The 14478-nt window shown below is 39.0% G+C and overlaps 1 protein-coding gene across 7 annotated transcripts in view; it reads right to left on the bottom strand.

Annotated features, from left to right (window-relative positions):
• Positions 1-14478, bottom strand: part of sorbs3 (sorbin and SH3 domain containing 3) — a 256291-nt gene that overhangs the window by 33199 nt on the left and 208614 nt on the right. For all 7 annotated transcript variants that reach the window (XM_051919164.1, XM_028806172.2, XM_028806163.2 and 4 more), the window contains 2 exons: positions 8355-8449; positions 1212-1270 (listed from right to left, as the gene is read on the bottom strand). In XM_051919164.1, the coding sequence (XP_051775124.1) occupies positions 1212-1270; positions 8355-8449 (154 nt within the window). The remainder of the gene's footprint in view (positions 1-1211; positions 1271-8354; positions 8450-14478) is intronic.

Raw genomic sequence — 14478 nt, 5'->3', positions numbered from 1 at the left:
TCTCTGCTATTTAAGCCCCGGGATGACGAGAGGAGGATATTGATTGTCCGCACTCTGGAGAGGTGGTTTTTAGCAAGAGAATGTGAGTATAATTGGAAGAGTAGCTGTGTGGCTCAGCGAATTGCTGCTAGCAGAGATACTGTAAATTAACCTCCTATAAGCCAGTGTGGGCTATTGTTTTCTTCTTTATTTAAAGAGGAGCTTTATTTTTGTTTTCAGGCTGTACCAGAGTCTGGACTGTTTTTGTTTTTTATCTTTGTCAATATTTTACAAGGCATTTAGTACCTTTGGGGTTTACAAAAGGGGTAGCCTTGTTATTTTATCAAATTTTGGCAACTTTGTTTGCATTTGGGATCTTTTTTTATTTTGAGACACAGGTTTAGTGTTTCTGGGTTTCTTTTCTAAACTGTGTGTAGCTTTGCACCTTGTCCAAGATCTACCAAAGATTGTTATAATTTTTTTTTTTTTTACAACAAATCTCTGCCTGCTTTTTGTGGTCATTAATGGTCCTGGTCAGCCATGACTACTAACCGCATCCCTGCTCCAACAGTTGGGTTGAGACATGCAGACTTTAATTATTGTATATTGTATATATATATATATATATATATATATATATATATATATATATATATATATATATATATATATATATATATATATATATATCAGTGATGATTTTGTTTACAGGGTTGCTAGTAGATTTCCTTTCTCACTGTAATGTCCAAGAAATGAATTGCTGAATAATAGGGAAGACAGTTTCAAGAGATACACAAAGTAGAATATACGACTGTGAAGAGCAAAGAGGTACCTTGTTTATAAAAGCAATGAGGCAGTAGTTGTTTGATGGTGTATTCCAGGCACCATTGGTTACATAAAGTGTTATTTTTGTCCCTCAATTAAACTTAGTTTGACACCACTAACGTAAGTGATTTTACTCTTATTCCAAAAAGTAGAAACAAAATATAATTAATCTCAGAATCTGTACAGTAGGTGCTTATGTGACCTGTTAGACCTGATCTCAGTTATAGAGAATGATTACATTTGACTAAAATAAATACAATAAACCAACTTTGGCACACTTAGCTATTTATTAAAAATTTTGACACACAAAAATTCTCTCCCTTTCAGCACATCTCATTGAAGCAAATATCTAAATTGAATAATGAAATGCATACCTTAACAAAAGCATTTCCAACAGGTTACCTTACCTTTCTCTCATCTCTTTTCGGTGGAAACTCCATGGTCTTCGTTGAGACACTTGAGATATCTGTGGAGAGATCACATGAAGCAAAATTAAACATATGGTGCATATAATTGGCTTCACTAAAGGAAACATTACTCATTTTTTCATAATGTTAGTAGAAGATTCTTTCCCAGTTCTAACCATTTATTTCATAAAAATGCTGGAGAAAAAATCCTTGGATGAATAATTAAAACAAGACTGCTTATTTGGCAGGGCAGCATGGTGGCGCAGTGGCGCTGGGTTCACTCCCCAGGTCCTCCCTGTGTGGAGTTTGCATGTTCTCCCCGTGTCTGCGTGGGTTTCCTCCGGGTGCTCTGGTTTCCTCCCACAGTCCAAAGATGTTCAGGTTAGGTGCATTGGCGATTCTAATTTGTCCCTAGTGTGTGCTTGGTGTGTTGGTGTGTGTGTGTGTGTGTGTGCCCTGTGGTGGGCTGGCGCCCCGCCCGGGGGTTTGTTCCTGCCTTGTGCCTTGTGTTGGCTGGGACTGGTTCCAGCAGACCCCCATGACCCTGTGTTAGGTTATAGCGGGTTGGACAATGACTGACTGACTGACTGACTGCTTATTTGGCAACATCTCTTTGACCTTTACCATTTAAAATGATCTAATGGAGGAAGAGAGACTCCAACATATTATAAACAATTTAAGTACATCAAATATTCTAATTTATTTTCACAATTTCTTTCACAAATGCTTTTCAAAAAATATGTAGCTAGTTCTCAAAGACTTTCTCTTTAAAAATCTCCTGTGAAATAAATGACTGACCATTATTAAAGATCTAACTCCCATTGTGCAACTGTCCAGCACATGTCCTCCAAGAAATACTTGACTTTGGTCATGAACACAACCTCAAAAACATGAGGGATCTTTCGGTATTCCAGACTTACAGTATTTCAGCATTCATGGTAATAGAATAGGACCCTGTTGTATTTTCAGTGTACTGTAGTATAAAAGATATAATGTATATAGCAGAGGAAACTATGAGAGATCAGTAAAAACCATTGGATAAAAAAAGACATGGAGATACTTTTCTAAATTGTCAGGACAAGAATGAATATGTGTGAGTGTGTGATAAGAGGTCCGTGGCGAAGCATGGTTTCACATAAATAATCTGGTACCCTGGTGCTCTGAACTGGGCAGGATTGGGATGTTTGGCTGATTACACATTTATGTGCAAATATGACTGAATCAGTCAGGTGCCTCATTCACACCTCAGAGTAAGCGATTGACTGCACCTGCACCCACTCTGGCAGTTTTAAAGGGAGCCTTCACGGTAGAGAAAGGGAAGAAGGAGATCAGATCAAGGAGAACAAAGTCAGATCAGACTGTGGTATAGCAGGTCCGTGGCGCTAAATGAATGGCCAGTTTTTTTTTAAATAAATAATCGCCACACTAGCAGCTAATGGAGGGGATGTAGTAGCGTGGCCAGAGCAGTTCCAGGGCACGATGCGGACGGGGCGTTTCCACACTGAAGTGCACAGGTGCGGGATCACTTGTGTCCATAATTGATGCCAGGAGATGCTGATTGCCACATCTGTGCCACATCTCCATTATAAAAGAAGCATGGATGCAGAGAGAAAAGAAAGCGATCCAGAGAATGGAGGTGAGAGGTGAGAGAAGGCAGAAGGCAAAAGAGCCAATGCTGGAGCGAGCGAGAGTTGGCTCACTGCAGTAATGGCAGGCAGCTGGGAAAAGAGCCTTGGCAGGGTGTTTGGCCAGCACTCAGGGGTGGATGGATTGGATCACTCCTGCTGAGTTATTCAGAGGAGCAGGAGTGACGAGGATTGAGGACGGCTCACCACGAAAGGCAGCAGGAGACGAGGAGGCTTGGGAGGGAGAGTCCCAACGTGAGTGCCCTGGTTGTTGGGGAACCCAAGTCTCAGTCTGGCATGAGAGTTGTACAGAGCTATGGAATGGAAGGCTACTGGACCAGTTTTTAAGGCAGCCACACCTGCTGAAAGGGGTGACTCCTCTGCTGCCAGGCCCGATGAAAGGTGAAGGCACCAGGTTTTAAAAAAAGAGACTGCTTCTAGCCTGTTGTTTTAAACCATCGTTTTAAAGGATTTATTTATTTTGGATTTTTTAACCTCCACTTTTATTCACCCTGTTTTAATGGATTATTTATTTATTGTGGACGTTTTTAAAGCACTGTACTTTGAACACTGTTAATTTTTTTTTATTGTTTTTAATAAAAGCACTTGTTCACCTTTTGCACCATTTCTTTGATTTGTCCCAATCTGGCAGTTCACTCATTAACATTACAGATGGTGTTAGGTTTGAGAGCTCCCAAATCTAGAAGAGGGAGCATGCAGCTGGACCTACACTGTCACACATACCCAAGAGAATACAAAGGTTACTGAAGGTGAAAGAGGCAGGACTGGTGAGGAGTCCATGTGATTAGAACGGAGGCAGGTGGTTGGGAGTATGCCCCTAATAGAGTGAGTGGCAGACCTATGCTCGAGTGTGGGTCTGGAGAAGGGTCGATCCTTAAAACAACTACAGAGAGGAGTGGGAGAGGCCCCATTGTATGCCATTTCCCTCTTGACATAAACAGACTGGGTGAGGGAGACATGTATATGGTTCGAAGGAGAGTCCTTTGGGTGAAGACGGACTTGCAGTAGGAACACAAACTCGGAATTTAATGGATGACTGCACCTGGCGGCAGGTGTCTCCTCATGCTGCAAGGTCCTGATAGGATAAGCTGAGGAGATACCAGATTTTAGAGAGAAGCACTGGGGCTCATCTCTGCTTTTAGAAGAAGAACCTGCCTGTGATTTTAACCTTGTTTTTATTGGATAATTTAGTTGGATTTTACCCTCCACGGAACACTTTGGTTTTATGGATTATTTATTTATTGAAGCTCTGGTTTTAACACTGCATTGCTTTTTTGAACAGTTTTGACTGTTTTAGTAAAAGAACATGACAGTTTTGCACTATCCCCTTGCTGACTGTGTGTGTCCTCATTTGCCTGGTTCATCTCAGTTCATGACTAATGGTTCAAGAGGCTCCCAGAAGTAACCAGGGAGCATGGAGCCAACCTGGAACATCACAAAGAGTGCCCTGTTCAAGGCAAGGTTGTTTGCGTTTTACCTTGATGTTGTGGCTTAATTGTCCATTACAACCTAGTCCAGGGGTGGCGAACTCCAGACCTGGAGTGCCACAGTGGCTACAGGTTTTCATTCTAACCCTTTTCCTAATCAGTGACCAGTTTTCACTGCTAATTAACTTTTTCCCCATCACTTTAATAGCCCTGTTAGAAGAGTTCAGTCCTCTGAATCGATTCCTTTCTTAATTAAATGACAGCCAAGCAGAAATGAGATGTGAAACGAGCTAACAGATGACCAGCTAAACTGTGGCTTCAAACTCCAACCAATTTCACTCCAATCACTTTCTTAATGAGAAGCCAATTCTTGCTGTTAATTAAACCCGTTATTTAATTCTATGGCTTGTTGCTGCTCTGATTCTGCCACAGCACACATTTCGAAAACTGTTGTTTTTCTGTTCTTTCTAAGACAGGGGTGGCAAATGGCGGGTTCTGGAGGCTCCCGGTAGGATCTGGTAGGATCCACACTTAATATGGACCAGAGAAAGCAAAGGAGAGAGTTGTCTGAGGAGGTCAGACAGGAAATTATAGACACACATACTGTATCAAGGCAAAGGCTATAAGAACATCTCCAAGCAGCTTGATGTTTCTGTGATAACAGTTGCAAATACTTTCAGAAATTTAGGGACCATGGAACTGTAGCCAACCTCACTGAATTCAGCTCAGAGAGGAAAACCGACCCCAGAATGGGCACAAGGATAATGAGAAAGGTAGACAAAAATTCAAGGACAACTTCCAAAGAGATACAAGCTGAGCTCAAAGTTCAAGGTCTATCAGTGTCTGATTGCACCATTCGTCACTTTTTGAGAGACAGTGACCCAATGTTAAAAGAAAGACATAAAAAAAGCCAGACTGGAATCTGCTGAAATGCATATTGACAAGTCACAATGCTTCTGGGAGAATTTCCTTTTGGACAGATTAGACAAAACTGGAGCTTTTAGGCAAGTCACATGAGTTCTATGTCCACAGAGGAAAAATTAAGCTTTCAATGAAAATAACACAATACCTACTGTGAAACATGGAGGAGGCTTGGTTATTTTTCGGGCTGCTTTAATGCATCTGGCATGGGGAGCCTTGAGTCTATGCTAAAAACAATGAAATCTCAAGACTATCAAGACATTCTGGAGCAAAACACAGTGTCCAATGTCAAGCTTTGTCTCGGTTGCAGGCTCCAAAACACACAGCTAAAAGCACCCAAGAATAGCTAACAAAACATTGGACTATTCTGAAGTGACCTTCAATGAGCCCCGATTTGAATCCTATCAAACATCCATCTATAGAAAAAAACTGAAACATGAAGCCTGGAGATGGCACCCTTCAAACCTGACAGAGCTGGAGCAATTTGCTCGGGAAGAGTAGGCCAAACTACCTGATGACAGGTTCAGAATTCTCAATGAGAGCTATAGGACTCACTTGTTTGCAGTAATTGACCTCTAAAGGTTGTGCAACAAAGTATTAGGTCAAGGGTCCTATAATTTTTCCATGCCTTTTTCATGTGTGTTACAGAAATACAGAATAAACAACAATGGTGTCAAATACTTTTGTCAATTTCAAGTTATTTCAGAGAAAATTGTGGGTACTTTTTTTCATGGAGGGGTACAAACAAATTTGTCCATGTCTGTAATAATCAATGGTCTATACAGTATAAAAATTACAAAAAGGAGAGCATGACAAAAGTTCTATAAACTAAATAAAGTATGAGATAATTAAACCAACAATTAAAACACATCCCAGTAAAGATTTATTGTATTAAATAGGTGCTAGTTTATTACCTTCTCAAAAATAATACATAACTAGAAGAGAAATTGATCTATACAACTGTATTTATAAACCTGATGTATAATTGTGCAGTAGACTCTTTATATTAAGTATGGTTACTCATTTTCGATTAAGATTTATGCTACTCCAATTCCTGCTCTGCTGATGACAGATGGACTTTGCAGTAGTTGTGCTGCTATAGTGACAACCAGACTCGCAAAGAACTTGTCAATTCCAACTTCATTACATGACAACGATATACTATGGGTGTCATAACTGAGTCTGCTGTTGGCAATCTGGTTTTGACCATTTGATTCTCCTCTGTGCTGCACTGTGCTGCACTTTCAGTGTCGATCAAGGCTTACCCAATGGCTTCCCCTGCAAAATTGCAAGATTCTCCTTTTTATATTACAGTAGATAGGAACAGCACACAGGAAAAAAAAACGATGGGACTCCTAGGGTCATAATTTTGGCTTCCAAAGTAGTCCAACATGTCTGTATGGTCCTAGAGAGCAACTATTCAAACTTTGGTCCAGCTCTGTCAAAGGATGTAGAATTGTAATACTTACTCGGAGCTTTAAGATGGCACTGGTGTGAAAACTGTAGTACACAGGTATAGGGTTGTATACAGAACATACAATCTTATGCTTTCATGGAAAAAGTTTATGATACAAGACAAGCCAAAGGTAATCAATCCTGTACAATGGCAAACAATATTAAAACAATCATGGTGAAAAAAAAAATTAATGTCACTCATGTTGTATAATCCACGTTAGTTATCCAGTCTTGTGCTCACAACATGCAAAACACATATATAGTTTTTTGCTAAAATATTACTAAATAGATACTTCAAGAAAAATCTGTACACATCATAATCAGGAAAAGTAATTCAAGTTCCTTCCACTCAATCATTAGTGAAGAATAATTAATTGTCTGTCCAGAATAACTGGTTTGTGTTTTATCATAAACTTTATTTTCATTCTCGGTCCTCACTACAAAACACATATTGTAAGTAACATATACCCTGTATATAAAAAATAATTTTTTGGTGCTGTATTCCTTTAATAAAGAAATCAGAATATGAGATCTGATCGATAAAATAAGTCAAGTCCCTAAACCAAAAAAAATGAGTCCTAACTTTCTTCTAACCTAAAACAGTTAGCAGTCAAATTTCAAAGCACAATATTCTTTACATGGAGGTTCAAAATGAAGGATAAACACAATAACGTACTTTATTTTTAATTCACAACCTTGTATAACCCAGAAATGCTTGATGCCATCGTGCACACAGTTTCTTGCCCCACTCACTCCCAGACATTTAATCCTAGCGACGTTGCGGCAGCCACTAGTAATATATCTCCAAAATAGAGGTGTCCTTTGAAATCCAAGATGGAATCCAAGTATATTTTATCATAATTATAATGATGTCCAATAAATTAATTAATGCAAGATAGGAATTCTGAAAAAAACTGTATTGAAAAAAAAACTATTTAGAGGCAAAGGGAAAGATACAGAATATTTTTAAGGCTAGCCATTTATTGTTACGAGTTATATTACTTCTGGGAATTTTCAAATAATTTGTGTCAATATCTGAAATTGTTTTTCGTTATTTTTTGGGCCTTTTGACTGTTTTAGGGTCACGTATATTTGCAATCATTTGGCACATGCAGTTGTCATGAGCTTGTCATTGAGGTTCATTACCCTGATTGTGCCATGACGGCATAAAAGGTCTTGCTGGCCAACCCTTTTCTATCTAAGCTGCAGAAGAAAAACCCTTTTCAAATATTGATTCAAAAAATAACTTTTGTTATCACTTTGTTTTTGGCCTGTCACACTGCCTTTTTTTGATTTTTTTCAGTTTTAATCCCTTATCATTTTTTTGTAAATACTTCTCCTGGACACTTTTAAATACTGTCAGCTTTGCAGTCATAAAATTCATAACAGATAGATATAAAATTGCAATGACCAAACTCTAAACAGCATTGCCAGGATGATGATATCTGCTTTGTAATAAAACACTAAGGTCCATGTGCGTGTCCAGTCTCTGTAAGCTGACTGGTCAGTTTGGCTTTGGTGTGATTGGTCAGTTTGGCTTTGACATAATTGAAAGAAGAAGTGTGAGACACATGAGGAGTAAAGCTGTTGGAGACTCTCTGACAGCTGCTTTCAAAGACGGGAAGCATAAAAGCTGATATCCTGGACCCACTTAGAGATGTTTAGTAAATAAACAGCAGAAAAAAAAGACAAACCAATAAGGGGTGGATCCTTGTTGCTAGTCGTCTTTGTACTCCAAAGATTGTCATGTGGGAGGCCACACCCCAGCTGATTCACTGATGGCTGATTTCTGAAAGAGCAAAAAGCAGTAGGTTAATTTAAAATCCCAATGTGCTACCATTAGTAGGTTACAACACATGCTAAGACTCTGTGTTTTATGAATACAGATCTTTGTGAAATGGTATTGATTAGCAAATGTGTAGTGCTCTGAGATGGCTCTCCATAGTTTGCCTAAAACAACTCTTACTGAGCATTGAATTAAACAGAAATAAAAGTCAAATTTTCAAAACTTGCTGTTAGATTACCAATCACTGAGTGAAATCTAATATATACATGAACTACTCAGCATTCCCAATATAGAGTACTTGTGAATTGTGGGGTCAAGTGGATAGCTACATGAGCAAGTTTATAAGAACAAAGTCATCAAACAAAATGACACCTTTCATTGGCTAACTAAAAAGATTACAATAGGCAAGTTTTCAAGGCAACTCAGGCCTCTTCTTCAGGCAAGATGTAAAAGAAGGGGCCCGAGTTGCCTCAAAAGCTTGCATATTGTAATCTTTTTAGTTAGCCAATGAAAGGTGTCATTTTGCTTGACTTCTCACTACATTCATAATGGCTAACACAGTACAACACCCTAGCATAGAAGAACAAAGTCCTAAAATTTAAGGAACACTAGATCAGGTAGCTTGAAAATGAAGAGCTTTCTCCATTTCCTGGCATCAGAAAGCAACTCTGGATCCAGTGCCAGCCCTTCATTGTCCAGACTCACATACACAAGTGCATTTAATCATACAAAGTCACAAAATCTAACCTGCATGTCTTTGAGATGTGGAGATGGGGGGTTAGAGTACCAGGCAGAAAAACACTGTTAATCCCCAAGTATATCAAGCAACAGAAGGCTACCATAATAGAGTTCTGGCATATGACCCATACTTGAACTTGAACCTGAACTTTATTCCCAGGCAACATAGTTGCTAGAAATTTCTCTTGGTGTCACACACATAACAAGGTACACAGAATTAAAATATAATACATGACATTATCACAGCATTACATATAGTAAACCGGGATATATAAAATATTAGAATAAACTCCTGCTCAGTAGTATATTATGTAAGTCCTACATTAAATAAACATAATTTATATTGAATTGGGGAGAACAGAAATCAGGAAGATATAGATGAATCAGAGACTGTGTTTAATCCTAGTGAAAATGTTTTTTGTCTAGTGGTTCTTGCATATAATCAAAAGAGATGGTTGCCTGGGAGAGTGTAGTCTTTGCTTATATATCCGGTTCGTTTCCTGACCCATGATGTATATAAAACCTCAGGTGAGTCCAGCCTGAGTCCTACAATCTTTTCCGCTGTCTGAATAACACACTTTAGTTTATGTTGTGAGTAAGCAGATGCATTGTCATACCAGACTGTTCTGGAGAAAGAGAAGATGCTTTCAATGATGGCTCCATTAGACTGTACCAGCACTTCCTAGGACAGGTTAAACTTTTTAAGTTAATGCAGAAAAAACATCCGCTGCTGAGCTTTTTAGATAAGATCAGTTACGTCTTCATCCCATTTTAGGTTGTGAGTGATAGTTGTGCTAAGAAATGTAAATGATTCTACCCTGCTGTAGGAGGAGAGGAGTGTCTCCTAAAATCTACAATCCTTTCTACTGTTTTCAAGGAATTCAAGTTAAGATTTTTGCGGATGCACCAACTGGGCAGCTGATTCAGCTCCCTCTGATATGTCATCTCATCCCTGTCTGTGATCAGGCCAATCAGGGTGGTGTCATCAGCAACATTCATTTTAACAGATGGGTCACTGGAAGTTCAGCCAATGGTGTACAGAAAGAAAAGGAGAGGGGACAAAACACAAAAATGATGGGACCCTGTGTTCAGGGTCAGGGAGTCTGACTGATATTCGCCCGTCTTCCCTGTCTGTTACATAGAACAAAGGTTCTAAACTTGAAGTTCCCACACCCCCAAGTGGGTGTCAAGATAGAATTTCAGGGGATGCAAAAAAGAGGAAAGCTACTTCATCAAAATTGAGTGAGGTCCAACTTTATCATGGTGCAATTGGTGTCTTACAGTGTGCCATCATTTGTGGGTCATTTATTAGTTAGTGCTCCTTTAGTATGATATGAAAAGAATCAAGCATTGCCTGTGTAATTGTTACCTGTGATTGAGCCGCAGAAATGTGTATTTTTGTGGGTCCCTTGCCGCGGGTGTGGCATTTGTAAAGGCAAAAACCTTTTTTAAGAGAAGGGAATTTTGACCTTGCAATGATCCGTAGAGAACCAATTTCGAGTTCCGTTGACATTTTTGTTGGGAGGGAGAAGAAGGACTGAATTGGATGCAAACCTGCTGCTTACACTCAGTCCATCTCTCCTGCCAGCAGTCCTAGCAGTAGCACAGTAATTTTAACTGTGTGGCGCACCTGTTTTTGAACTTCATTACAGGTGTTATCAGGGGACAAAGCCAGTCAACTGTGTGCACTGCTTAGCGGCGCACCTGTACCCATTGTTTCACAGTGGTCTCCAATCCCCCAAACACTTTGATTATTGAGCATGTGTCATTTCCTTATGGCACTTGATACTTCACAGGGTACTCCAACCCCAAGATTGTTAATCCAGTGTCTAAGCTTCATGGGGGACATATTTATAAGATTATTGAGATTTATAAAGGCAAATTGCTCAATTTCTATTTATATTTTATATACTGAGTTATAAGCTTATGTTTTGAGTTCAATTTGTTCACCCGCAGCATTTTACTTGGTTCAAAAATTAGAAATTTGACTTCTTCATCTTCGAATATAGTATTATTTTTGTAGTGAGTGTGAACATAAATTCAACATTTTCTAGGGATGCAGGGCACAGAAAAGGATGGGAACCACTGACTTAGAACGTCAGAAATCCAGAGATATGTGACATAGTCCGCATTCATACTGAGACGTTTGCTGTGGAGAAGCTCTGATATGATTGTATTAAATGCAGGACTGAAATCCACAAATGACATACATCTCTGGGTCTCTGGTGGCATAACAAGCTCTTTCTGCCCTAAGCTGCTTTTGTTTTTAATCAAACAGATTACTCTTAACAGGACTATCTAAGAAATCCATCAATTGGTTGCAATTAGTGCAGAATGCAGTAGCCAGAACCTTAACTAGGAAAAGAAAATCTGAGCACATCTCACCAGTTTCACTGCTGTTACACTGGTTAACCATGTTATTCAGAATTGACTTTAAAATACTACTAATGAGTTACAAAGCCTTAAATAATCTCGCTCCGTCCTATATTTTGGAATGCCTGTCCCTCTCCACTTCAAGCAATAACCTTGGATCTTCGAATGGAGGTCTGCAAGAGCCAAACTTAAAAGAAGTGGTGCTGTTAAGCAACCAAAATCTGGAATACTTTAAATATGCCAGGCTAGTACTGTGGAACATTTAAAACAACTGCTTAAAACACATTATTTTATTATGGCTTTTTTGTAGCTACATTTCAGGTGTAGAATTAACATATTCTTCAAGGATCCACCATCTGTACTAATCCCCACTATTCTCTACTGTCTTTTCCGGTTCTTTTGTGGTGGTGATCTACACCACCACCACCTAATCAAGGCACCATGCAGCCTCCTGTGTTGATGGATTGAAGGAGGGTGTCCCAGCTGTCCACAAGACCAACATCATCAGATAAAGTCATGTGAAGCCTTAAAATAAAGAGGACTGATTTACAAACATTTATATTAGGTAGAATGCCCAGTGGTGGCTGGGCGGTTTTTTTGGCCTTGGAAAGAAACCCTGCAGATTTAATTTTTTTCTCCTGCCTAACTAGAGTTTGTTTTCTCTCCTAACAACCATCTGACCTTACATTTTGCCTTTGTTACTTATTCTTTAATAGTATTGCCTTTTTATTTATTATTTATTTGTTATTCATTTCATATAATTTTCTATATGTCATAGTGTATAGCCTTTTTAATTACATTCTTCTTCTTCTTCTTTCGGACATTGCTTGTATGACAATATGCAATATAAATAATGTTGATGCTCTTGATGTTGCTGTTGTTGTTCTTAAAATGTGTGTTTAAGAATATGTGAACTTATATCATATTTTGATGTTTTTAGGCAGGAAGGACAGTTTTGAAAAATTTAAACCAATGTCTTGCCAGTTCAATGCCTTTCACTAACTTGCTTTGTAACCCTTAGCCTACCTGTGTGTTAAAAATATATGTAAATGACAACAATATATTCTGATCTTCTAACTCACTTTGGATAAAGGTGTCAGCCAAATCTAAAAACATAATAATCTGGTTTATTGCTTTTGTGAATGACAACTCAACACTTTCAGTTGCCAGCACAAATACATTACATGCGTGTAATTTGACAGAATTTCAAAAAGAAGATATTAAAAGAATCGATGCAAAAGGCAGTATATGTCTCTTTATTTTGAACATGACAACTCTAGAGCTAAAGCTGTAGGCGTTCTCATTAATGCTGACTTCAGTCACTGACAGGTTGAGTGTTTTTATTTTCTTTTGCTTTTTATTGTCTTTTTTTCCTGACAGGGAGTTTGGAGGAGGAGTGTTGCCTCAGGGTGCGTTTTTAGAAATGTGCATGCACATGTTGCTTAAAATCAGTGTGATTTATTATCCCAAAACCGCTAATTCTACAAAAATGCCTCTTTGTTGTCATCAACCTACTGTACAACATTCTTGCTTTGTTTAAAAGGAAGTATTTGGCCCTAGAAACCTTGTTGTGGGGGATTTATGGCCTAAGAGGGTACTCCAAGAGTGGCACCATGAGGGATGATGTCCACTTTTAAAGAGGTCAGCCATAAACACATTAAGAAACCTAAATAAAAATTGTGACGTTAGTCTATTCAGGGCTTTATAAACAGGCTGGCATGATCCTGCTGGGAAAAGAACAAAGTTAGAGTGTGTTTTATTAATCTCCACAGTAAACATTCTCAAGTCAGGACATTTTCAACTACAACAATAGAATGGAATGTGCCCTCTTTGGAGGGCGGGAATATCAATTGAGAAGTCTTGAAAAATGCATTTGGCTTTGGTCGTTTAGTACTTACGTTTAACAGAGAAGAAGTATGTGAAACAGCAGCCAAACAAAATCAAAGATTAACTTACTGAAGGCACAAAGTTAGCTCCCTTGCCAAGTCCCTAGCTGGTTGCTATCATCACAGCCTTGAGGCTCCCGTCTCCCACTTGTCTTTCGGTGTGCATCATTGCCCGTAGGTTCGAGACACAGTTGTGCAATTCCAGATGACAGATAAAAAATATCAACCAAAGCTCTGGGTGTCTGTCATAAATGTGCACACTCCGTGAATCAAAGTGCTGTGCGCCTGAAAAGTATTTCAAAAATTCCAATTTTTTTTAAACCCTCAAGCCTACTTAATACTTGCCATATAAAGGCATGCCATTTTCTAATCACTTCTGAGAGAGAGAGAGCTAGTGGTTGCAGTTTGTGAAGGGATGTTAGTGCATCTAGATTCTTGAAAATGAGTATGTCGAAACTGGGGTGGGGGGGAGATCTGACCATCTCCTCGACCCTACCTCCTAATGTCCATTCCAAGAAGTGTCCTTGAGGATTTTAAAGTAAATCATGTGTTGCAGTCACAAGATTGAGCTGGTCAGTCACCATTGCAGCAGGCAGTTTTTTCAGTGGGTTGCCTGCTGACCATTCTGACAGACTCAGGTTTGTCTGCTGCTTTAGGGAAATGCTCTACGATTATTCCCAGCATGCAGATGGTGATACAAGTTGATTAATTCGAAAGGCAATGCTTAAGATTAATTCATACTGTGGCAGCCTCATTTACAGTATGAGCAAACACTTTAAGAGTAAGTTGCATGGTGGGGGTGCTAAATTATTTTACTGTATGGTGTGGTGCTTAATACTTAATCAGTCTTGAGCAGTACGTAAGATTATTTCAGATTACAAGAAAGTCCTTAATACAGTCCCACATTACAAAGACGTGAAGGTTAAGTTGACAGGCATCTCTCAGTTGGCCTACAGGATTTGAGTATATCCAGCAAGTGGCTGATGCGTTACGCAAGTATGGCTTGTGCCCAGTGCTTGGTTGATGCTGCTTCCA

Source organism: Erpetoichthys calabaricus, chromosome 1 (assembly GCF_900747795.2).
Source record: "Erpetoichthys calabaricus chromosome 1, fErpCal1.3, whole genome shotgun sequence".
In the NCBI taxonomy this organism is placed as follows: Eukaryota; Metazoa; Chordata; class Cladistia; order Polypteriformes; family Polypteridae; genus Erpetoichthys; species Erpetoichthys calabaricus.
This window is presented reverse-complemented; position numbering and strand designations above follow the sequence as displayed.